General features: G+C 38.1%; 2 protein-coding genes across 9 annotated transcripts in view; one reads left to right on the top strand and one right to left on the bottom strand.

Moving 5' to 3' along the window:
* Positions 1-21,788, top strand: part of LOC127955729 (condensin complex subunit 3-like) — a 27,658-nt gene extending 5,870 nt beyond the window's left edge. For 2 of the 5 annotated variants that reach the window (XM_052553742.1, XM_052553486.1), the window contains exons 12-23: positions 49-234; positions 772-807; positions 1,317-1,427; positions 1,622-1,741; positions 1,827-2,033; positions 3,600-3,781; positions 4,196-4,358; positions 4,465-4,635; positions 4,791-4,917; positions 6,754-6,795; positions 6,872-6,941; positions 7,045-7,367. In XM_052553742.1, the coding sequence (XP_052409702.1) occupies positions 49-234; positions 772-807; positions 1,317-1,427; positions 1,622-1,741; positions 1,827-2,033; positions 3,600-3,781; positions 4,196-4,358; positions 4,465-4,635; positions 4,791-4,917; positions 6,754-6,795; positions 6,872-6,941; positions 7,045-7,171 (1,542 nt within the window). In that variant the 3' untranslated portion in view covers positions 7,172-7,367. Of the gene's footprint in view, positions 1-48; positions 235-771; positions 808-1,316; positions 1,428-1,621; positions 1,742-1,826; positions 2,034-3,599; positions 3,782-4,195; positions 4,359-4,464; positions 4,636-4,790; positions 4,918-6,753; positions 6,796-6,871; positions 6,942-7,044; positions 7,368-20,110 lie in introns of those variants that run through there. The other 3 variants (XM_052553495.1, XM_052553660.1, XM_052553574.1) reach the window with 3 other exon arrangements.
* LOC127955258 (ligand-dependent nuclear receptor corepressor-like protein) lies at positions 7,368-24,799 on the bottom strand. Of its 4 annotated transcripts, none has more exons than XM_052553449.1 (8): positions 24,647-24,799; positions 22,747-22,812; positions 22,569-22,648; positions 21,757-21,886; positions 20,104-20,316; positions 19,743-19,815; positions 10,159-14,597; positions 7,368-9,053 (listed from the first exon to the last, which is right to left on the bottom strand). In XM_052553449.1, exons 1-8 carry the CDS (start codon positions 24,741-24,743, stop codon positions 9,040-9,042), a joined length of 5,112 nt encoding a protein of 1,703 aa, XP_052409409.1. In that variant the 5' UTR covers positions 24,744-24,799; the 3' UTR covers positions 7,368-9,039. The 4 variants fall into 4 exon arrangements, with proteins under 4 accessions (XP_052409409.1, XP_052409415.1, XP_052409425.1 ...); XM_052553455.1 differs by having other exon boundaries at positions 19,743-19,812; XM_052553465.1 differs by lacking the exons at positions 7,368-9,053; positions 10,159-14,597 and adding an exon at positions 14,960-19,081.

Here is a 24,799-nt window from a genome sequence, read left to right as displayed (position 1 = left end):
TCTTGCATTAGACAGGCTTCAATAAAATCTTAAAATACTTTTCTCTAGCTGGCTGAGGTTCGAGTGCAGATAATGGAGGCGAAGCAGACTCTAGAAGAATGCATCAGCTGTCAGGACTTCAGTCGCGCAGCTGAGCTGAAAGAATCCATCTCTGAGCTCGAGGAGCTGAAGAACCAGCTCGTCCTGGAGGCGTCACAGTCTGCTGACAACATCAAGGAGCAGCGTGTGGAAAAGGTACAAATCACTTGCATACAAACACTCAAATACATAAAAAAAAAAACTGTTACCGTATTTTCCGGACTATAAGTCGCACCTGAGTATAAGTCGCATAAGTCCAAAAATACGTCATGACGAGAAAAAACATATATAAGTGGCACTGGACTATAAGTCGCATTTATTTAGAACCAAGCACCAAGAGAAAACATTACCATCTACAGCCACGAGAGGGCGCTCTATGCCTTCAGTGTAGACTACAGGAGCAGTGAGCAGCACAGAGCGCCCTCTCGTGGCTGTAGATGGTAATGTTTTCTCTTAGTTCATTTCTCTTGGTTCATGTCAAATTAATTTTGATAAGTCGCACCTGACTATAAGTCGCAGGACCAGCCAAACTATGAAAAAAAAGTGCAACTTATAGTCCGGAAAATACGGTACTTTATTTAGTCAGCACTGATGCTGATCAACAGTGAAAACTAAAAACTACATTGTTACGAAAGATTTTAAATGCACTGTTTCTTGGGCTTTCTAATAAATAAAAAAAATTGAATGTTTCAGTTTCCACAAAAATATGAAGCAGCACAACTGATAATGGTAAGAAATGTTTCTTAAGCAGCGAATCAGCATCTTAGAATGATTTCTGAAGATCATGTGACACTGAAGACTGGAGCAATGATGCTGAAAATACAGCTGTGCATCACTGGAATAAATCACATTTTACAATAATACTAAAATGGAAAATTTATTCTGAGTGGTAACATCAGCAACGGGAACCATGATTGGTTTATGTTGCATACGCAGCGAATGCGCTTGTTGCTTTATATTTATATGGCTGATTAGCATTCGCTTTAGCATTGCAGCGAACTTTGAGTTCCTCTGAAACCCTCCACCGTCCCCAGCTCCACCTGTATAGATCTGCTATGGGTTATTTGATATGCTATTTGTGCAGCAGCTTTGTCTTAAATAATCACCGCTTCATATCAGCTTATATTGGCAGTAGCAAGTTCCTGGACTCGCTTGCAGCAGCAAGCCAGACATGAAGTGCCGAATTTAAATATAATCCCACATAATGTAGTCTTCTGTCATGTGTTTGTTTCCCCCAGAGCGATCCAACCACCTTGCTGAAATGTCTGACAATGTGTGCCGAGCTGTTCAAGCAAATGAACATCAAGAGAGGAATCTGCCCTACAATGAATGCTCTGATTGAGTCACTGGTACAATGCACATTCATAAAAGCACTCACATCAGTACACATTTCCTGCTATTCTGCATTCTAGGTTCCTAAGTGTATAACACTTTTATCACAAGCCAATTTGGTTTCTGTATTCTCAACCCATAATCAGTGGAGTGCTTAATTAGAGCTGCAGTTATGGGAATACAACTTAAAAAAGTGATCTCTTTATTCTAGATACTGCCAGGTGTGTCTAACCCTAACCCTGCTGTTCGCAACATGGCTGTCACCTGTTTGGGAACCGCTGCCCTCCACAGTAAAGACCTTGCCAACACACACCTTGTGCTGCTCTTGCAGGTATTTATGATACACTTGCTATAAAGATGAATGAATTCACTTTGTCCTGGTGGCTCAGAGGTTTGTTTTTTATTTCTGTGTTTAGATCACACAGCTAGACGAGCCTAAAATCAGGATCAGTGCTCTCCGCGCTCTCATCGACCAGCTCCTGCTCAATGGCCTCAACATCCTGCAAGACAAGCCTGCTCCTGTCTCCCAAGACGACAGTAACGAGCAGCCTGAACATCAAGCTGAGGAGGAGAGTACCATTCAGAGCATCCTGAAGATGCTCTCAGACTTCCTTGATAGTGAGGTACTGCATGTCCATTATATTATTGGTTATACTATATTGGAGCGTTGTTATCACTAGTAAACCTGCTAGTTCCTGCCTATACCCTACAGCTATATAAATCATCTCTGTATGCCTATTGTAATAAATTTACTTAAAGGCATGAAAGAGAACGTTTACCTTTAGTTTAAATGGTTAGTTGCACCATTTCAAGTGAACCTGATATGAACGTTGCAGTCGGTTTCTTCCTTTATCTCTGTGATCAAAGCTGTATTTTCAGCATCTTTACTCCAGTCTTCAGTGTCACATTATCCTTCAGAAGTTATTCTAATTAGCTGATTTTATTGAAATATAAGTATTTTGTAACAGTTCACACTATTGTTCAAAATAGGGGTGTAAGGAAATATCGATACATGTGAGTATCGCAATATTTTGTTTGGTGATACTGTATCGATTCTCAAAAATGGAATATTGATATTTATAAAAAAACAACAATAATAATACAAGATTCATGGCAGTTGTTTCTTTTTGAGTTTATATCCAGACCGCTAGATGGCAGTCTTCATTTCTGAACTTAAACAGTGACAGGAAATACTAGCATTAAGGCACAACACTAGTTCGCTGGAGGATGAGAGAATTTTTCCAGATCCCGCCTCGGTGTACAAAGCTGAAGTGTGCCGTCTTTACTTGGGGCTTTTGTGCCAATGGCTGCAGCTTTCTCTCGTGATTTGCGTTTTGTGCAGATGGGGCGCTACTCGCGTCGCGCTCTCTGTAATTCCATGCGGAACATAAATACAAACTGAAAAACATTCTGAGAATGTTAAAACATCTGTATTTATTTAATTTTTTTTTTTTTTATAGGAATCCTGCAAGAACTTTATTTTTCATTTATATTAAGCAGATGTAATTTTTTGTTCAGATCAAAATGTTACATTGTCACAATTGTAAACTTAAACTGTGAACCTTTAAAAGCAGGGTCTTAAAATATATTTGGTCTTTTTATAAAATAAATGTATACATTAAAGAATCCTGCAAGCACTTGAACCCCCCCCCCCCCCATTTTACTCATACTGCACAAAAAATTGGTTCTATAATGTTGAATGTTACAGGGACTGATTATTGCAAATGCAGATGCCAGTGTGTTCTGGTTAGACAATTATTTAATTTATTAATTTTTTGCTACGGTTTACATATGGTGGTGTTTTCTTAATGTCAGCTTTATTTAAAAAAAAAAAAAACCCTATTCCTAAATTATGAAATATCCCAATATATCGCCTTACTTACAGTATCGCAGTGTATCGCAATATATTGTATCGCGATACGTATTGTATGGCTAAATTCTTGCCGATACTCAGCCCTAGTTCAAAAGCTTGGGGTCAGTGGTTTTTTTTTAATTATTATTTATTTATTTCTAATTTATTTAGCAATGATTTGTTGAATTGGTAATGTGATAGTATTTTGATTTTTGTTCATCAAAGAATCCTGGAAAAAATATCTCTGGTTCCAACAAAAAAAGTATTAAGCAAGGATACTTGTTTCCAATGTAGTGCAAATGCTGGACCAAATAAAACATTAATTTCCATTTCTTAGATCTGTGAGCTCCGCACAGAGACCGCAGAAGGTCTGGCAAAGTTGATGTACTGTGGGAGAATCCTGAGTCCAAAGCTGTTGTCCCGTCTGGTGCTGCTGTGGTACAACCCTGTGACCGAGGATGACCAAAGACTGCGCCACTGCCTGGGGGTGTTCTTACAGCTGTATGCCCGCGCCAGCAGGTGCACATCTCTACAAACTCATGCGGTTCCAGACTCATAAGTCTTTTATTCAACTTTGAAATAGTATTTAATTTCAGTCATGTTTTATGCACTAAGGCGGTTTCATTTTATTAACCTTTGGATTTAAAAGTAAGAAATAATTTTTTTTTCACTAAGAAATGTACACCATTTTGTCTGAGAAATAATAAGAGCACCTTTTCATTTGTCTTAAAATAATTTTGTTTAAAAAAAAAAGTGAGAATCCTATCATGAAATCAGAATCATAAATCGTATCACATTGTGACTTGAGTGAACCGTTACATCCCTAGTCTCTCTTAAATGAATTCGGTGTTTGTTCATTCTGCCATTAACATTAATGACTTGTAATTGCAAAGACGGATGTTTACAGTTGTCCCTGTAATTGTTGTACACTAGAACAAATCAAGAGTGTGTGGAGGAGAGTTTTCTTCCAACCATGAGAACTCTGTTCAATGCTCCTGTGACATCTCCATTGTCTGAGGTAGACACATCCAACGTGGCTGAACTGTTTGTTGAACTAACTCGACCCAGCACTCTTGTGAAGCCTGCAGCCGTACAGGTACACTTGAATACACATGCATGCTTAAAAAAAACTAAACGGGGATGGGTTTTGTTCAAAGCACTTTAAAGTGTCGATATTTTGTGAATGATTACATTTTTTGCAGGCTGTGTCTGTGCATGACTCTCTGGCAGTGCGTGTCTGTAATGAAATCTTGCGAGACATTTCTGCTCCCGAGGTGCGTCTCTTCTGTAAAACTCTCAGCTGGCTGGAGATTAACACTGAACCTGGACCAGCTAACAGTGAATTGCAACTCCTGTTAAAAGACATTTTACAGGTACTCTTTTGTGGTTGGAGAGTCACACTGGATGAACGCAAAGTACAGCAGATTAAGCAGAAAAAGAAAATAAATATTCTGTCAAATTACAACAGCATTAGTAAGCAGTTATGATCATCAAGTGACTCGCTCTTGTGTGTGCATGTGTGTTACAGGAAGTAAAAGATAAGCACTGTATAAGGATTATTGAGAAGCTTTGTAACCAGCTAAATGGAGATCGTTGTTCCAAATCAGCTGGTGCCCAGGACACAACTTTGCAGAACTTGGATGACAACAATGGAGGTACTAGCTAGTAATAAACTAACCTTAATTACCAGGCTGAGAAATGTATCGAGGGTTAAAGATCAAAAACTTGTTCCCTTGGTGAATAATATATGAAACATTCATTATATGAGTTTTGTTCCAAAAATTTAATTTTTTCAATTGAGTTTCAGCCAAAATCTGTATTGTTTCTGGTCGGTATTGAAAAGTACATTTTAAATTTTACACAAAATGTGATATTCGTTATTGGTTATTAGGCAACCTCCTCTACATCTGCAACTAAATATTAACTCTGGTGACTAAATGATGTATAATATTAGCCAATGTCTGATAAATGCTCAGATTTTACTCATCAGTGTGTGAGTTGGAGACTAAGTATAAGTTTAGCACAGATAGATTTTAACTCACCGAACAATCCCGACTGAGCGCTTCAGAGTTTTCTCTTCATCAGGCGATCTGTGCTGTTTTTCAGTTCATCTGAATGGATGTGCAATGCACCTGTATTTGACGTACCATAAACTCTAGTGTGAAGTGTGTGACTCACCGTCGCTTTCTCACACACACACACAGAGATAATTGATGCGCTACATGTAAACGATATTCTTGTATTTTCCTTTCAAAATAATGGCGTTCCTTTGTAATTCTTCAGCTTTTAAAAACTGCTGTTTCACCTTTTCTGGTCGTGGGCGGAGCTAATACGCAAACCGCAATCTCATTGGCTGGCGCTCACCTATTATCGTCTCGATTTTGAGTTCTTATCTGTTCGAGTGAATGCACACAACCTGATTAATATTCATTAAACCTTAGTGTGTTTTTTATAGTTCTTATTAGTAGAATGCGTAACATTATTATCGTATCGGTATTTTTGTTTAGTTTTTTTTATACAGAAACACTGAATTAACAAAAAAGCACCACCATCAGTCCAGTTAAAATGACTAATATGCATTCAAACATGGTTATCAAGTTTATTTCTAATTACTAAGGTTCTATCATTAAATTAATTACCGATGTTAAGAGTGTACTTTTCACATATTTAAAAAAACTATGCCAATTTACAAACATGTAAATAATAAGTCTGGCCAGTAAACAACAACAAAAAATGTACTAGCTAATGGCGATTCAATTGCAAAGGTGTCCGTAGAGGGTTGTTAGGTCATGTTTTCTCCCTTTTTTCCCAAACTGCGACAAACGCCTATCTCCCTCTTTTGCTGAATGCAATATATCCGCTCAACCAATCACAGTGCACCATTACACGCACTCTAGACAATAATGTCGGCGCTTTAAATACAGCCGGCATCCCAGTTTTCCTCACCTACTTTTTGATCAACAAACAAGGGCTCCATGATAAATTCCCTGTGATTGTCATGCGCATCTCGTCAGAAAAATTTCCACGTGATTTTAGATGAAAATTATTCAATGCTTTTAACACACAGATACATAGATTACTGACAAACTACACTATATTGCATTCATTAGATGAATCGCATTCGATAACGAACACTATATTGCGTAGCTTGTCAGTGTTAAGTGTTTTTTTATTAATGCCATTTATGTTTTCGTAATACAGCACATGTAGTGGCTAGTAGAAGTTTAGGAACCCCTTGCAGAATCTGTAAAAATGTGAGATCATACTAAATGCATGTTATTTGTTTTATTTAGTACTGTCCTGAGTAAGATATTTTACATCTTGTTTCCTTCTGAAGCATCAGTGAACGTTTGAACCTTTTTTAATAGTTGTGTTTGAGTCCGTCAATTGTCCTTAGTGTGAAAAGATGTATCTTATAAAATCATACTTCAATGAAAGTATTTGACATAAGTATCTGTTACATTAACAAACCTATCTGTGCATTCTTGCAGAGGTGAACAAAGATGAAACTAAAGCTAAACGTGCAAAAAGAGGTACAGTTATATTCATTGTAATAAAATACAACGAGGATTAATGATTGTTGTTAACTTCCACACTGTTGTGTTTCAGGCCAGAAAAAAGCTTCCACGGCAAAGAATGGCAAGAAAGCCAGTAAAGCAGAGTTGTCCTCTGAGGAAAGGTTGGCTTGTTCCACATCCTAACTAATGGATTTGTTTTTCATTTCAAATGTAAATGTTTCCTTTTGTGGGTTGCTTATCTTTTGCTTGCATCCTAATCTATAGTGATGAAGAGAATGTTCCTGAAGAGCCTTCATCAGTAAGACCAAGTCGCCGTGCAAAGATGGCTGCAATAGATAAAACAAAGCAGGATCTGACTGCACTAATGAACCAGGAGGCCAACGGTTCTTAAGAAGGTCCACTTTCGGAGCTAGTATGCATGTGAGCTTGTATGACAAACTGTTCCCTTATTTTTGCAATTTTAAGATTCTAGTATGACCAGTTGGCTTAGGTCAATAATAGCTAATATTTGAAAGTTAGAAAAAATACTATGTGCATTTTTCAGTCTAAATAAAAGTTTAAAGCTGTAACACAGTTACTCTTAAAAATGTCTGCAAGAGCTTTTATTGTTCTAATGATTGAGACAGCTTCTTTGAAGGCAAGTATAAAAACAGAAAATACAACGTGTACATAATTTGTATGTTTATGTACAACATATAGCACCAGATAACAAGGTTACAGTGGCCAAAACTTCAAAATGGCAAGACAATATACAGAAGGCCTCCTGATGATTCTCATAACAAGCTTCATCTCCAGCATTTGGTTGGCATAGGTTTAAAGATATAATGCACCATTTTTGTCTGTACTTTTGCCATTTTATGTTGGCAATGGGTATGTAGATGATGTAGCTGAAGTTTTTTTTAAGCAGTTTCAGAACAAATCCTCTAGCTGACAAGTACCCATACACAATGGTTTAAATCTAATAGAATAAAATAGGTGGGAAATGAACATACACTTTCTCAAAAAAAGATGCCTCTAAGGTGGTTCTTAACTTGAATTGCACAGACGCAAGCCAGTCTTGTTACAGAGAACCTAAATGAACTAAGATGACATGGACAGAGCCACAGATTGGTAACACGCACATCAGATGGGAACTAGAGCTAACATCACAGTATTTAAATAGATAACTAAACATGCATGCTGTAGAACCAGTTTTAATGTTTTGGTAGGGGCTTAAATGAATGACATGGTTTCAACAATGGGTTAATCAGTTTAGACCATGCCTTGCCAGTAGATTTCAGGAGGTAGGCGTCACATACTGCAATAGATCAGAAATTAAAGTTTGCACAACAAAAGTTTTTGTATTGAAGAAACAATATGTGAAACATTGGCCTCTTGATCATCTTAAAACATTTTAATAAAAAAAAAGAAAGAAAATAGAATCTTACATCTTTGTGAGTAAAACATTGCACCAAAAAAATACACTGTACATTACAACAATGGTTTAAGTCAGAAATGAGAAAATGTAACTGGTAGCTAGTCTGGGTTTGGTAGTGCAAAGAGAACATAAAGCTGGATGTAAATTAATGCTTAAATGATTTAGAAACAACTTGGCAAAGAGTAAATTCACAGGAGTTGTTTCAATAAATACAGGACTAGAGGATTTTTTTGTTTTGTTTTGGAGGACATTACACATTTTCAAATTTCAGAATGCTTTTCTAGTACTTTTTCAACTCTGGGCAGTTTCTGTATGGAACATTAACAGTACGTAAAACTTGATTTAAAACAAATTCCCAACTTAAAAAGAGTGACATGGTTTAAAAAAAAAAAACATTCACCAAAAATAAAATAATCCTATTTAAAGAGCTCTTACAACGCCAAAAATTATAAAATGTAAAGAAATGAACTTGTCTTTTCCAGAATTATATAAGTTGCCTTCAACTTGAACTCTTGAGACTCCAAAGTCACAGGTTAGGCAAATCAAACCATATACTGCTCTTGTGACCTTCGGTACTCCTTCATGTAACTACTAGAATTTCTCTTGCTCCGCACCAAAAGTAAAATTTAAGGGAGATTTTAAAGCTACATAAAACATAAAAACACAAAATTAAGTTTAAATAGTGCAAAAAGTGTCAAAGTTGTATTTTTTTTGTTTGTTTTTGCTACATGACGCTTGCCGAGGTCGTGTGTCAAAATGCTTGTGATACTCAGCCAGACCCCTTATGAAAGGCACCTTATGTTAGAGTTCAAGAAAATGCCTTGCCCAAAACTGGTTCCATGTTATTTCAATGACCCTGTAAAGCACAAATTGGAGACAAATTTGAGTTCCCAAAGAAAAGTACGGTCTAAAAAACATGGCATATTCTGTTTTTAAATCTCTATCGGATAAATAAAAAAACCTTTTGATATAATATCAAATTTAAAAAATTCTTTACGGAAGCCAGAAACATACTTTATGCCAGTTTGCAGATAGGAGTGCATGGTCAACACAACAATCAGGTTGAACATATTTGACGTGCACAGTTGCATCGGTCTGGAAGTAACAATCCTCAGTACTACTGTGTCAGAATGAGTTACATTCAAATATGTTGACGTTAAAGGAATGCACTTTTTTTTGGTGAAAATGGGCTCATTTTCCAATTCGCCTAGAGTTAAACGGTTGAGTTTGACTATTTTCAAATCCATTCAGGCGATCTCCGGGTCTGTTGGTAGCACTTAGCTTAGCATAGATCATTGAATCGGATTAGACCATTAGCATTTCGGTCAAAAATGACCAAAGAGTTTTTATATTTTTCCTATTTGAAACTTGACTCTTCTGTAGTTAATTTTTGTGTACTAAGTCCAACGGAAAATGAAAAGTTGTGATTTTCTAGACTGATATGGCTACGAACTATACTCAAGGGTGCAGCAGGCGCGGTGATATTACCGGCCTAGCAAAAAAAAAAACTTCTTATTTTCAGTCAGTCTTGGTACACAAAGATTAACTACAGAAGAGTCAAGTTTCAAATAGGAAAAATATAGAAACTCTTTGGGTCATTTTTGACCGAGATGCTAATGGTCTAATCAGATTCAATGATCTATGCTAAGCTAAGCTAAAAGTGCTACCACCAGACCCGGAGATCGCCTGAATGGATTCGAAAACGATAAACCTCACCTTTTTAACTCTAGGGGAGTTGGAAAATTAGCTTAATTTATAAAATAAAAAAAAAATAAAAAAAGTGGAGTGTTACTTTTAACCGGATTGGTGATTATGCATTTATGCATGTATATTTTGGAAAATTTCCCTTTAAACTTTCTCTGCTATCTTATAACAGAGCTGTTATTGCTAGAACATGTTTGCGTACTTGCATAGACTATGTTTCCGGCATAACAAAAAAATTATGCTAAAAGAAGACTTACCGAGCACAAAGTCACACCACCTCGCTCCCAGGACACCCCTGCTGCGCCTTGATTGTCTGATGATCTTTGTTGGAGGGGATGGACTTGTGCTGGCACTTTTCCGTTTGCCTCTTTTTCTACCTTTCTTGCTCAGGCTTTTTGGGGATTTGGGAAGCTGTACTGGAGAGTTACCTGTACTTGGAGGCGACACTCCCAATGTAACATCCTCATTCTCTTCTTGCTCATCATATAGCTTTACTGTGCAATTGTTACATTCCTCTGTCATTGACTTTGTGTTTGGGGAGTTGATCTTTTTCAGAAACACCCTGCACTCCTTTAGGGACTCTGGACTCCAAGCTTGGGAGCTGATTCTGTTCTGCTTTGAAATATTGGCAATCATTTTCTGAGGAGTTTTGACTAGAAGCTTTAATGCATTTTGAACCTTCATGACTGGTCTGGATGTCTTGTCTACCAAGTTGGGCATTTCTTTCAATAATTCTAGAGTCTTAGCACCTGAAGTCATTGTCCTCATCTGGTCACGAGAATATTTGTGCGCTCCTAATTTTATCCTAGGCCCGGTTTTAAACTTTAGCTTTGCTTTTAGCAGAGCTTTTCTGTAGACAACCCATGTGCTTCTAGACATAGGCATTTGCTGCCTATCTTCATGCCTTGGTTTAAATGATGAGGTGTTAAAAAGTTTTCTCTTGGCTTGTGACATTGTTGACTTTGACAGTATTTCTTGTGCTTGCTTGAGCATTGACGGACTCTTTGGGACAACTTTAGCAAATTTCTTGACATGTTTCCTGAGTCTCTCTGCTTGTGGACTTGGGCAAATATTCACTTTGCAATTGGGTCTGCTCATGTTGTAGTGAAAGACGTCCTTGGGATTTCTTGCAGTTGCTTTCTTTACAATCGCAAGGGATTGAGTTTCTGTGGACTGCATAAACCAAGTGCAGAGCTTCTCCATATTATAGTTTTTCTCAAAAAGCATTTTGATGGCAGAAGCAGACTTCTCAGCAGAACCATCAAGCTTCTCACAAGGTTTCGGTTTAAGATCAGTTTTAACCTCTCCTGACTTGTTAGCCTCCGGGACATCTGATACCCAAGTGCTGGACATTAGCCTGATCCTCCTAGCCAACTCTTCATTTAAAGTTTCAGGTGATGCAGAGGTGGGCCACCACCTGAAGTCCTCATTCAGTGAAAAAATAGAGTCCATCGAAACAGCAGAAAAACGGACAATGTCTTGTACGCGACTGACATACTTGGTCTTTATGGAAAGTGCATTTTTTGGGAGCTCCTCTTGTGCGTTCTTTGTATTCTGGCTGGCCTCACAGCTAACCTTATTCAGCAGTAGTTTTCGTGACCTGCGAACCAATGCACAGGATCTGGCAGTAGCTACAGAGTGGAGCAAATGAATGGAGGGTTTCCGCTCTCTAACCGAATGCCTCACTGGTATGACCTGCCCTCTGGTATTCTGGTTATGTTCTTTTGGTGCAGCCCCTGTATCCTTGCGAATTTTATTAGGAATGCCAATTGTCCCCTGATCTTTAGAAAGTTGAAATTCATCACAAAGTGTCTTTCTGAGAATTTGTATATCTTTTGTGTCCCTTTTTAAATGTATCTTTCTTTGCCTTGGCGACCCTGTGGTGACAGTGACCGAGATCCCAGAAATTTTGACTTTTGGAGGTCTTCCTGGTTTTCTTGAAACTGCTGTGTCACTCAGTCTTTGACATTTGATGTTGCTGCTAGAATAGATGCATTTCCTCTCTTCAATAGGCATGACAAAATGGAGATCTTTGGTAATTTGATCATTACTACTCATGTTTCCAAAACATGTTTTACTGTCCGTTCCACCATTTAATACTTCAGAAACATGCTGCTCTGTTGGGAAATTACTCAAATCTTCAGAAACGACTCTTTTTGCCCTTCTTGATCTTCCATACATTATAGTGATTTTTAGATTTTTGTTTTCATCATCCTTGCAAGTCATTTCTGTTGTTCTTTGACTCACTCCACTGGAACCACTTGTACCAGTGGAAGAACTTACATCAGTTGTTTTGGGTTTCGGAGGTCTGCCAATGGGGCGTTTCACAGATTTCTCAATATGTGGTCCTATTTTTTTGGGGCGCCCAGGACGCCTTTTTACTGGAGTTGTTTGATGTACACTTGGTAGTGTTTCTTGGATTCCACCTTCTTTGCTTGAACAACCGGGCAATAATGCATTGAGTGAAAGCACTTTCGGTGAAGTGCACTTGTTCCCACTGCGCTCAACTGTTCTCCGTGGAGGAGATTCAAAGACAGATTTGTGGAAATGTTTGTCTATGGCACTGCCTGCCCATGAGGATTCCATACATGGATCAAACATCTCTCCATGGGAATTTGAGCCAGAGGCAGCTGCTTTGAGAGTATATTTTACACCATCTTCACCGGTCACAGAGGAAACAAACATGAGCTTTATTGGACTTTCATATTTCATTCCAGACAGGCTTGCTTTAGCCTGCTGTGCACTCTCAATGGTAGTAAAGTTAGACATAGTTTCAGTAGGACTGTGTGGGTCAGTGTTTAGACTGTTGGTTCTATGGCGTTTAGATCTTTTTGATGGCAAGGTGGATGGCCTTTTTCTTGCACTCTCTTTATCGGGGTTCCTACCATTACTCTTGAGCTCACATGGTGACTCTTTTATGGATAGAATCTCATCTTTCGATGAAGTTGTGTTCTGTGGTAGATCACAATCTTCTTGTTCATCCTTAGTTTGAGAAGGCTGCTTGTCACATACATGACTTGGCCAGGAGATTTCTTCTGAAGAGCCAAGTGCTGTTAAGGTGCTTTCCTTAGGGGAATGCTTGAATAAACTTTCTGAAAAACAGGCTGCAAAATACATCTTTCGTGGCTCAGTAACATAGGAAGAGAAACGCTGAGGTGGTACTATATTTCGTCTGGCTCTACCAACTTGAAGAGTCTGATTTTTCTTTTTGCGGGTTTTCGCTTTTACCTTCTGGTCACTACCTGTTGTTTGTAATTGTGGCCTTTCATCTGGAGGCAGTGGTTCTTCAAGACGTACAGTATTTGGTTTAGTTTCTTGGCTCTCTTGATTTTTCAGTGTCTCATTTTGTGCATGTGTTTTCAGATTTTCTAAGGTATTTTTTACAGGTTCTGTGTACACAGTCTTGGATTTTCCGATTTTTCTTGGATTGAACTTTATGCATTCAGATTTTTCAACAAGAGAGTATGTTACCTGTGCAGGTTTAACCGTTTTTAAGGACCTCTCTCTCTCAAACCACCTATTCCTCTTGAAATATGATGGACTAAGACTGGCCAGATCTCTTTTGATTTGTAAGCTTCGTCTTCGTGATGATGGAAGGTCAGGGGACTTGCTCATGGCAACTAACGTTTCCAGTCTCTTACGGGAACGTGTCTGAGGGGATCGTTGCTCTGTGTTCTGTACATGCTGTTCTAAAAGCTCATTAAGGTTGTAATCTTTGTCGCTACTATTGTGTAGCACCGTTGTTATAATCTCTGTCAAATGTGTGTCATCTTGTGTCTTGGAGATTTGACTGGCATGGTTCGTGAGATTTTGTTCCTTCTCTGAAGGTTGGATACTCCTGAGCTTCTCAGTGACTCTATCCATTAGATCTCCTATAAAAGATCCACACTGGTGGTCATTCTCTGCTTGTGCATGCAACATTACACCCTTTTCAGGACATGCATCAGGAGATCCCATATGTAGAAGAGTGTTAGAGTACAAAGCTGTATCTTCATCCTCAGTTCTGTGAGGTAGGAGAGAAGGAGGGGTCATGTTCATGGACTTGCAGTCCTGAATGTGGAAGAGACTGGACTTCACCGCTATTTTACAGTCCAGGTCCATTGGCTTTGGTGATAGTGGTGGTGGGGAGGGGCTACGGCTTCCTTTACATCTACAATCACCCCGATGGGTGATAAGAGCTTCTCTTACGTGAGAAATGTAAGTATGATCACCATTGTGCTGATGCTGGTGTGAGGGTAGTTTTGAGTGAGTACAACAAACAGTGGGGTTGGAACCGATGTCTTGGCCAACACACGCCATAGATGTATTTTGGCAGGAATGGCCATGAATGTTCCTCAGACAGACGCATAGAGGAGAAAATGCACACGTTGGATGCCTACAAGCTGTTCTGCAACAAATGCCAACATTTACTGAGCAGTCACTTAATGAAAGCATTGGGGCCTCATTAAGTGTTTTTTTATCAGCATGGGAACAGAGGGATCCAGCCTTAAGTTCTCTTCTTTGAGCATCCAGCAGAGTTACAGAGGTGTTATAATCTTCTTGCACGTCCTTTAAAATATGATAGAGCAGCAGTCTGTGATGAGAACAAAGTGAAGACAGGACCTTCTCCAACACAGTGACCCTATAGACTGCTGGAGCATTAGAGCCATCTTCCTTCTCCGATCTCGACTGGTCTTCCATGCATGGCCCTAAGGAACTACATAAATAAATTGGGTTAAGTCATTACTCAATCACTGGCATAATCAGCTTTTCATGAATGTGAGCTGAGCTACGACACTCATTTATTTTTCACTCCGTTATAACCTGTAATACATTAAAGGATTTATAAAATCCTACTATAAAAGACATACTGAAGAATTATAAAGTTTGCACAGCTGTATTTAAATGAGCAATGCTCATTTGTTAAAGGCACTAAATGACATTGCATTGCAAAGGTGTTAGATCCTTACACAATGTATAAACTGAATTAAATGTGTAAACGCCACAGATAAAGCATTATTCCACCTCTGTCAGTTTATGCGTGGATTAGAAATGAGCAAAAAAGTACAAACAACTCAGTACATGGAACAATTTTTTTATTGGTAACTTGAAGGCAAAGGATGGCGATTGTAGTAACGCTTACACTCAGGAAAACTATACAGAATATTTTCATCAAACCTGAATCATTTTGTTTCCTGATTAATTTACGTGTTTCCTGACAAAACCGATTACAAACCAACAACATTGGCAGGCAATAAGTTATCTATTTTGAAATTAAAATACAACTACCCCAAAAGGGTAACACAGAGAATGTTTGAAAAAGTATATAAAAAAAATCACATTTTTAAATGCAGGGTAGTTAAAACAGACTGGAATTATATGCCTTCAGTATTCCATCTTATTACAATTAATTCAATTCTAGCTTTGATTAGCTTTTACCCTGAAATGTTAAAAAGAGACCACATCAAATATATTTCAGACACAAATGCATGCTTAAAAGACCAATTAACTTCTAGTTGACAAAAAACATCATAAAGATCAAATATATTAACCTGTCTAGGATTAAAAAGAAAAAAAGGTGGGCATGTAGTAGAGGAACATTACAGGACAAGAAACTCACTGAGGCATGCAAGTGCAGTATAGCATTTCACATAACAATGTGCAAGAGAACAGAAGTGCTTCAACAGAAAACTAACACATTTAAACTTCATATTCTGATTACATCGAAAGAAATAACTCACAACACAAATACAATTAGATGATCAAATTAGAGGGAATAATACAAAATCAATTTTAGTGCAACAAATATATGCATAAATAACTGATTGCAAAATGACTTATATCCTGCACCTGTTATGAATATGAAATTACACATACTTCGAAAGGCCTACACTGGTGATCCATTTAATGATCCATCTATAATATTAAGCCAAACTATTCTCAGTGAGAAGTGAAAAACAATAATCGTATGCGTCTCTGATCTATAACTACTCCTGAACAAACTGTCCCCATTAAATGGGAGAAAACAAACTAGCTTTGGATGAACCATATTTGGCTCCATAACAGAATCCCAAGGAGCCTTATTTTGATATAAAAGAACAGTTCTAACTTCTCGACAATGCTCTGTTTTTATATGACTGTTGTTACCCTGAGATTAATAATGTTTTTGGACTAAAATTATACAGGACACTAATATTAATAAGAACAGCAATGTGAAATAAGAGATCAACATTCACCAAAGGGAGCCTAAAAGTATCCCATATATGAAAATATGAGAGTGCAGCGCTGACAACACATGTATATGATTTCAATAATAATAATAATAATAATAATAAAAAATCTGCATGACCACCCTTTACATTAAAAGTGAAACTGTGACTGTGGCATAACTATCCCCGAGAGAAAAAAGCAAAACTTTAACAGTAATTATGGTAACAGTATATAAATCCACAATACCGATTTTAGTAGTATACAAATATTTTTTGATTTATGTAAAACTGCTAGAGTAACCGAGCAGTAGCTGTAAGAGCAGGCACGGTGCTGTTAATTTTAAGAGCTGTGAAGAACATTCAGGGTGGTTGGATAAATGTTTCTAAATTAAATTAAGAGTATCTCAGTTCTTTTAGGGGAGGGGAATTTAACATCTGAGGAACAATAAGAGGTAAACCATTTACAGAACATTTTTACAACACAAAGATAAAACACATTAACAATGCATTTGGAAATGTTCATATTTCCAAAGCTTCAATCACAAAATTCACAATGCTTCAGCTACACTTTGCAAAGCTCTACAAGTATACTTGTGAATCAGATATCTGAACGATGCTAAAAAGATGCCATTCAAAGTCAGTATATGGCATTTTCTCACCGCAAGTTTGAAATAATAACGTGTATCACAAGTATGTGTGCATCTTTTGTAAAGTGCAACTGAATCTTATATTCCAACCTCCCGAACTCTGCTTTAAAAAGTTTGATAAAGAAAGTGATTCAGTTGTATAATAGGTAATTAAAAGCTATAATAATCATTAACATGAAAGAAAAAAAACACCACAAAGCAAGAGCAGCAAAACTGTTGAAACCTGGACATAAAACAAAGCAATTCAGAGCAGCACTTGGATCAGGATTTGCAGTTCTGTCCCATAAGTGCATCATGAAATACGGACCAGGCGAAATTCTGATCCAAGTTCAGCAGAACCCAACTCTAAACTGCTTCGCTCAAGGAGTGTGTGAATGGAGTGGCAAAATGACCCTGAACGGTTTCGTTTCAGCAGGCAGTTTAATTTAGAGTAGAACTCAAATCTGCAACGTTGAGAATTTCAGTAGTTCTGATTGCTGAAAAAGCAATCTATTATTCAGTGTAAAACAGACATTCGCTGAGACTGCCGTCCAACACTTTTTTCCCCTCTGTGCATCATTCTGACATGCATTACGTTGCAACTTACCCCGTATGATTTGCAGAGTAGATTTGCAGGCAAAAAAAAGATACAAAGGGCAGGACATAAAATAAGAAAGCAATTAAATCAAAATAAAATCACTATCAGAGCAGAATGTGGGAAATCTCATCCACAGAAAGCCTGAGATGGTCCAAGCTTTCACTCCAATCATCTAACAACAGTCCTAATTAATATACTTCATAAAACTGATTACCTGCCAATAAGCATCAATAGCCCAAAATTTGCGGGAGTGGAAACTCGTACCCATATCTCCCCATTGCATATAAGGATGGACATCTCCCACCGATGAGTTAAGAGAGACGTTACAGTCATACCGTCACATAAAAATACTGCTGATAGACTTCAAATGAAACGACCAGTCGCTACAAAGACTAATTAGTGTGAAAGCTTCGTAGAACAATCATTAAGCTGAGGTTAGCTTATGTATGAACAAAACCTGAATATTATCTCTCTTCCTTTTAAGAGCAGTTAACTTAGAAATCAACAGTGCTTTACAATATTTTAAATATATATATATATATATATTCATATAGATATCCACAGTGAAACCCCTGAATAGATTTTTTGAAGGCATGTTTTGTAACTTGATAAAATGTACCATTTAAGCTGTGGCTGAGGATTCAAGTGTAACTTCCTAGTCTGAATGAGGTCCTGACTGCATGTTAAAAACAAAACCGGAAATAAAATCCTTGTTGGTTGAAGTTTAGGCGATGTTTTCGGTAAAACCATCATCTCTCTCTTTCTCTAGGAAATTGTGGAGGTTTTGGTTTTGAGTTAAGACTGGTTGTAGGCAGTAGATGAGGCGTTGGTTGTTGTCCCTGACTTTCCAGAGCCTGAGGTTGCCGCTTCAGCAAGGCGGAGCTTCTTTTTTGGTGGGGTCTTGAGCGTGCCGGTGCGCTCTTTGACTTTGTACTCAAGTGTGCTGTGTGGAATCCCATAGACGCTCTGAGCTTTCGACACGCTCATCTTCCCACTCATCACCATGGCTATGGCCTCCTCTAGGATATCGTGGTCATATTGGCGATAACGGCCCCGCTTTTTCCGTGGCTGCTTGTCTCCACAGTCAAGCATGCTTCCGGTGACGCTCCCGTTCTTCACGTTCAGACACAGTGGAGGCAGGTCGCCCTGGAGGAGACGTGACTCAAGGCCCGAGTGGCTTTCCATCAAGCCCTGTTTAGGGAGAATGGTCTTCAGCTTGTGGAAAGCAGCGGAGCCGTCGGAGGTTTTGTTGGCTTGATACACAGCATCCACCAGGCCGGCCAGATCCAGCTGGGCTTTGGGCTGAGCACTGAAGCGTACCTGAGGGATTCGGATGTGTACAGCTGGCCCAGCGGCAGGACTCTGAGGAGATGTGGCTGGCGAGATGCTGTTGTTCTGCTCCTGGAGCTGCGAGACCATCCTCTGCAAGGTTAACTGTTTAAGGTATGACGAGGCGGTCACGGTTGCTGGGAACTTCAGCTCGGTGTGCTCTGGTGATGCTAATGTAATTTTTCTTACTTCGGATTGCTCGAGTCGAGAGTCGTTGCTTGGGCTCACCGCCTCCGAGCCAAAACCGGGTGGCTCCCCTGCCCTCCGCTCTGGTGATAAGGCCTCTGTCTGGAGCTGTAAGGTTTTCTGAGGTATCCCGTATAGTATGGCTGCTTTGTGAATGTCCAGTGATCCGGACCGAATATCTTTCAAAGCTTTCGAGAGCAAACCTTCTGCAAACTCAGAGCTGCGATCCAAATAGTCCTCTCTGATTGGTCTCCTAAGGGGAGGTGGGTGGGAGGATGAGAAACGAATGGGGTGAGCGGACCAATGACAGGACGCACTCAGGGTCCACTCCTTTACTGCCTTGTCTTTTGGTAACATCACTCGCTTCTCAATTGTCTGTATAACACAAAGCCTTTGAGTTGTTTGGGGATAAACGCTTTTTGTTTTTGGCTTTAGGTTGCAAACGATACTTCTTGGAAGGACAGTCTCTCGTCAATTGTGTGGAGAAAGACAAGCGTCTATGGAAGTACTTCCAGTATCTTTGCAATGCGGATGCATTTTGTAAGACTCATGTGAAAGTAATACTGCATGAATCAACGAATAGATCAATAAACAGATGAATAAATACAGGCGGCACAAAGGAACAAGTAAAGCCCCTGACTGCTGGCAAATGTGACGTTACCTTCCAACAAGTTAGAAAAGAGTCAACCCTTTGGCAGTGCAACAAAACAACCACTGAATTATATATAAAACATCAAATGTATGAGAAGTAGAATTTGTTCACACAAAATTATCAGATAGGATAAAAAAAAACATTTTCTGATCGATATTACGGTTAAAATGTTAGCATTTTGATACCCAGCTTTTCTCTGGCTTCGTTAGGATGACGTTCAACAGTCAAGCACACAACTTGGTAAACAAGAACAAGTACTCACCCTGAAACCTTTCGTTGAGGAGTTTCATTTTCCGACGATGCGTTTTTCTTAGAGAGGTCAAGTGCTCCATCTACTATGAAACGCAATCCATAAAAAAACAAACAAAAAAAAAACAGCAATTAATATTTAGTCTGAGAGCAAATGCACAAGATCATTGCAAATAATGAAGTATTCGCTCACTCTGTAAATTCACCCTGTTTATTCAGAGTTGCGTACCTTTCAGAGACAAGCATAATTAATGAAAATCAATCGACTAGATTTTCTTGAAAAAAGTGACACTTTTGAGACTGAGCTACAAACTCCTGAATCTGACTGTGTGTTGGTCTCCTGAAGTGTAAAAGGATTTGTTTGTGGTGCTTACCTTTCAGGGCCTGAGAAGCTCGGCTGATGGTGAGGTCCAGAGGCCCGTCAGGATCTGGTTGATGAGGGAGAAGCTCAGAGCTGTCGCTCAGGCCATTCAGGCCCTCGTGAGCCTGGCTTTTACATGCATACTCGAAGGCGAATCTCCGAATCATCTTGCGCATCAACTCCTGCGCCACCAACGGTATACTGGAATCACAGCTCTGAGGGAATTCTGAGACATTGAAAAATACAGAACTAGTTAAAGATCTCATTGCATGCATTAGGTTCCTTATGTAAAAGCTATTTTTTTTACTTTTACTAATATTTGACTTTAAGGATCTTAAGAATCTGGAGCTGATAAACTGAGCTCCATGGATGCATTGTGTGTAAGACAACAACTGAAATGATTCTGAAAGCTTGCTCTCTAGATTTCTGTTTTATAAAAATACTAATATTTAAAATCACTTCTGTCCAATTGTCCATAAGTTCACGCCTGATTCTGCAAACTTTCTATCAAGTGACAGTTTACAATGTGGTACCGTAGACTAAGGGTGAGCGATCTGACTATTTTTGATGATATCCACAATCTATTTTTCAAAAGAAATGTAGAGATTGTGACCAAATGTGACCTATTTCTGTTTTATTTAGTTATTAACACGTTAGAGTAATAAAGAAACATGCACAGTATATTTTTAGTTTTAGGTGCGGGCTTAACTGGTCAAATACACAAAAAAAGGCAAGAAATTGAAAATCCTCCAATTACCACGACGCATAAATGGTCTACATGTGACAAAAAACATAAGTGTAATTTTTAACAATATTTTTATTTATTTAAATTAATTTTAATTGCTATACTACTACTATAAAATGTAATTACATACTCATTATGCATGGTAAATTATGTAAATTACAGCATTTAAATGGTAGAGTTCTCCTTGCTTTGTCACATAATGTCTCAGTGGCTGGGTAAAATAGTGAATATTTGTACAATCTATACATTCAGTAATGTGTCAAATAATGTTCTTTGACTTTTCTTCCAGTGGGGAAGCATCCAGAAACTACAATAGTTTACTATGCATTAAATTGAAATTAAATTAAATACAATTTATAGTTTAGCAAAATACCAATAAGAAAGAAATGCACCGGGACTCTTATTTTGAAATTTCTTAAGTATTGCGGGCTGATCCTTCAGATAAGAGCTAAAACATGCAGTCTTGCAACAATATAAAACACATTATATGAAGGCCATAAAGCAGACATTTTCATAATTCATCAACTCGAGCTCATAAGCAATCGCTTGGTATAAATGTGCACTATTCATTGATTGAGAATCACTTTGAAGCAGTTCTTTTTTAAATGAAATCACAGCCTTCTAAAGCTTAATAATCAATAGGATGTTTCGAGATTTATGTATTAACATCCCTAAAATATAACATCAAACCTAAAATGATCATTAAGACATTTGTTTTACCATGCATTTCATGCATTGAAGACTTTATGACATTCAATTTAAGAAAACTCTAATGCTTCGCAAATGCGAGGCTTAGTAAAAAATTCAATTTTTTAAAGAAATGCAAAGGTTGTAATGGATGGTAGCACTGGTAATGCATGTAACAGCTGTAATAAAAACTTCACTCCCTATGGATAATTAGAATAAAAATGTACTCCTCACCCTTCTTACGAAATAAAGCATTGAGGAATCGGTCTGCTTGGCACTGGAGTTTATCAGAGGTGGACGGGCCCTGAGGTGGGGGGGTTTCAGCAGGGGGTGGCGAGCCAGGAACAGCCACTGCAGGATGGTCCTATGTCACGAAAGATCACATACACCCCAAACAAGCACTGATTATAGTCTCACAGCATTGAGTTCTGCTCAATTATAATTATGCTGAATGCACTTACAATGTGTTTAACCATACATTACAAAGATTAAAACACAGACAACTATTTGTTATATACAAACAGAGCTCTACAGTGCAACCATTCAGTCGCATTTAATAAAACACACTGAAGATAAAATAAAAAAATTAAAAAAACACTGTGCAAACACAAAAATACAGCAGTTAGAATTATAAAAGATTTTTTAAATATGAAAAGAATTGGTAAAATCTTACTAAACATTATTTACTGGTGGATTAATTTTCTGTTTTAAAGCATCAATGTAATTATTTTAATATTTCTATACACAAACTAACATACATTTGACATAAAAATTACACATTTGATAAGGTTAGGGAAAAAAAATCCCTTGTAAATCAATTTAAGGAGGCAAATATCACCAGTAATGTACTTTTTTTTTCTTTTTAGAGCTGCTTTACAGCAGAATTGACTTCTGTTGGCATCATTGAATCATTCTTTTTCTGTTTGTCACTGCTTTGAAACGATATGTATTGTATAAAACACGAAGTTAAAAAGTTAATTTCTGTCTTACCAGCTAACACCCCATAATAAGCACATCTTTTCTGTGGTTTCTGAGGGTTGACTTACATTCAGTTTCTCTAGCTGCAGGTTGCAAAAGGAGCAGTTTGCATTCACGGACCAATCATCCACCGCCTCTGGTTCACACTCTGAGCGAGAATCATATGAATAACCATCAGGTAAGCTGAAGCATTGATACCATGAGAGAGAAAGACCGAGCACAGTCAGAACACAACATAAAACTCACCATCAAATATATTGAGATCTTGCAGCAGCCTTGGTCCATATATGCCCTCCAGAATACTTTCAAACCCTGCAAACAAATACAATATAGTCTTACCTGTGTGAAATCCTAAATGCATTCATATTTTGAATCTGTCACAACCCCTGCTGGCCAGGTTTTGTGAAATGATCGATGCTTTATTTGAACATATATAAATTTAAAACAGTTTCCCGTTTACAATACTGGCTAATAAAAACCAATTTAACATGCAATGTATTATTCTATCAAATAGACCAACAAGCAAAAGAAAATCATTAACTGCAAGACAAGGCCTAATTAACCAAATGTCAGGTGGTCCTAATGCTATGATATGTGTAAATATTATCATTTAGAAATACTTTCTTTATACAGAAGTGAGAAAAACTCATATTTCCAGCGCTACTGCCCTTCACTGCAGCTGAATTCACATTATGTCTTTACAAAAGCACAAACAAAAGTTCACCCAAGAATGTCACGTCCTGCAAATATGGTGCATTTTGGTATTGCATGAATTTCTGTATTCATGCTTAAAAACCTCAGAGGCCTTGACCTTCTCGACTGCATCCGGCCCTCAAAACCATACAACAAATCACGATCTATTAAACTGAGATTCAACGGATTAATTCCACTACTCTATTGAAATAAAAAACTATTTTAACAACCTAGTTGTGCCCACATTTTGCTCGTAATGTTAGAAACAGAATTGCCAATAGGCATTTCTAATCAAAACATTAACGTGCATTTTTCTTATCCATGCAAAGTAGCGTTTAAAACAACTAAGTATTAAATACATGTCAACAGTTTCACATAAACCCAGAGGTTATTTAGTCAACGGTTTATGCAGTAAACATTGTGTGTGATGTGTTTTTTAATTATCATTGAAATCTGGCTCATTTTCAAATCGTTTGTTGTAAATAAACATCTCAGAAAACATGGTATGTGGCTTATGGTTACGAAACTGGGCATCATTTTCATCCATGTCTTCTGTAGAGGACGCCAGGACAAAGGGTTAATCACTAATCAGGCGTTATGGAGAAACACAATAAAAATTATAGATATAATTCTATAAAATTTGATATTCTTATGAAAAAGTTGCAAAGTTTTTAATTTTACTCCCATTATTACACTTCTGTTTTCATTATGGTTTGTCCCAGAAACACACGGATATGCAAATAAGATGCAATGGTATTAAATAGGAATACCTATTTATGGACATTTCATATCTATTTATTATTCCTTTTTTAATAACTCAGTCCCGACGTCCACTGAATAAAATGTTTTTCTACATTTATGTTTTATCCTCCAACCCTTGTAATGACTAAAAAATAAAAGAATAAATTCAAGTAAACTTATTTTTTCGTCTGGTTCCCAAGAGGATATTTTAAAAGATTAAACCGGGGTTCTAGTTAACTAACTTTACCCGCTTTCCAAACATTAAAAAAATCTCTAATGACTTATCAAAACAGTAACGTTACTACTGTAGGACATCATCGCAAAAATGACTGACGTTAACGTTAAATAATTCACGCAGGAGCCTCAGAAAGCTGGACGCTCTTGTTATTATAATTCAATCACACGGTCGTTCGTACATCGGTATTCGGTGCAGAAAGGGTCAGTGAGTGCAAAGCTAACTCGGTTATCGAGGAATCAAGAAGTAGGGACAAAGAAAATGGATCCGGTAGAGCCCGCTCGGCCCTTGTCCGTTTTTTCTGTTAGCCACAAAAGCTTCGCGCGGACGACGGTTCTACACTAACGATATTTTTGAACTTGACACACGCTCGCTTAGCAACTCCGAAAGCTAACAGCGGCTGAGGGAGACTCGGGCGAGAAAAACCCGAGCGGACCGTGCGATAGGTCCGCTCACGGAGCGGTGGTTTAATCTTACCGACACAGTGGATGAGTTTGTGCCGCCATGAGTCGAGTTCCCTCCGGAATCCTTTTCTTTCGACCGTGCATTTGGAGCTCCGGCACTGGGTCGCCATTCTTTCCGTCCTCCTTCCCCCAGGCTCTGAGCGTGACGTCACCGCGCGTCATCCTT

This window comes from Carassius gibelio, chromosome A1 (genome assembly GCF_023724105.1).
Source record: "Carassius gibelio isolate Cgi1373 ecotype wild population from Czech Republic chromosome A1, carGib1.2-hapl.c, whole genome shotgun sequence".
NCBI lineage: Eukaryota > Metazoa > Chordata > Actinopteri > Cypriniformes > Cyprinidae > Carassius > Carassius gibelio.
The sequence above is the reverse complement of the archived record's forward strand: the minus strand, read 5'-3'. Positions and strand labels throughout refer to the sequence as shown.

Coding starts and splice junctions, on each gene's coding strand:
- LOC127955258 (XM_052553449.1), bottom strand. CDS start 24,743: ATGGCGACCCAGTGCCGGAGCTCCAAATGCACGGTCGAAAGAAAAGGA. Junction 22,813..24,646: donor CAAACTCATCCACTGTGTCG/GTAAGATTAAAC, acceptor ATTTGTTTGCAG/GGTTTGAAAGTATTCTGGAG. Junction 21,887..22,568: donor TGCAGCTAGAGAAACTGAAT/GTAAGTCAACCC, acceptor TTCGTGACATAG/GACCATCCTGCAGTGGCTGT.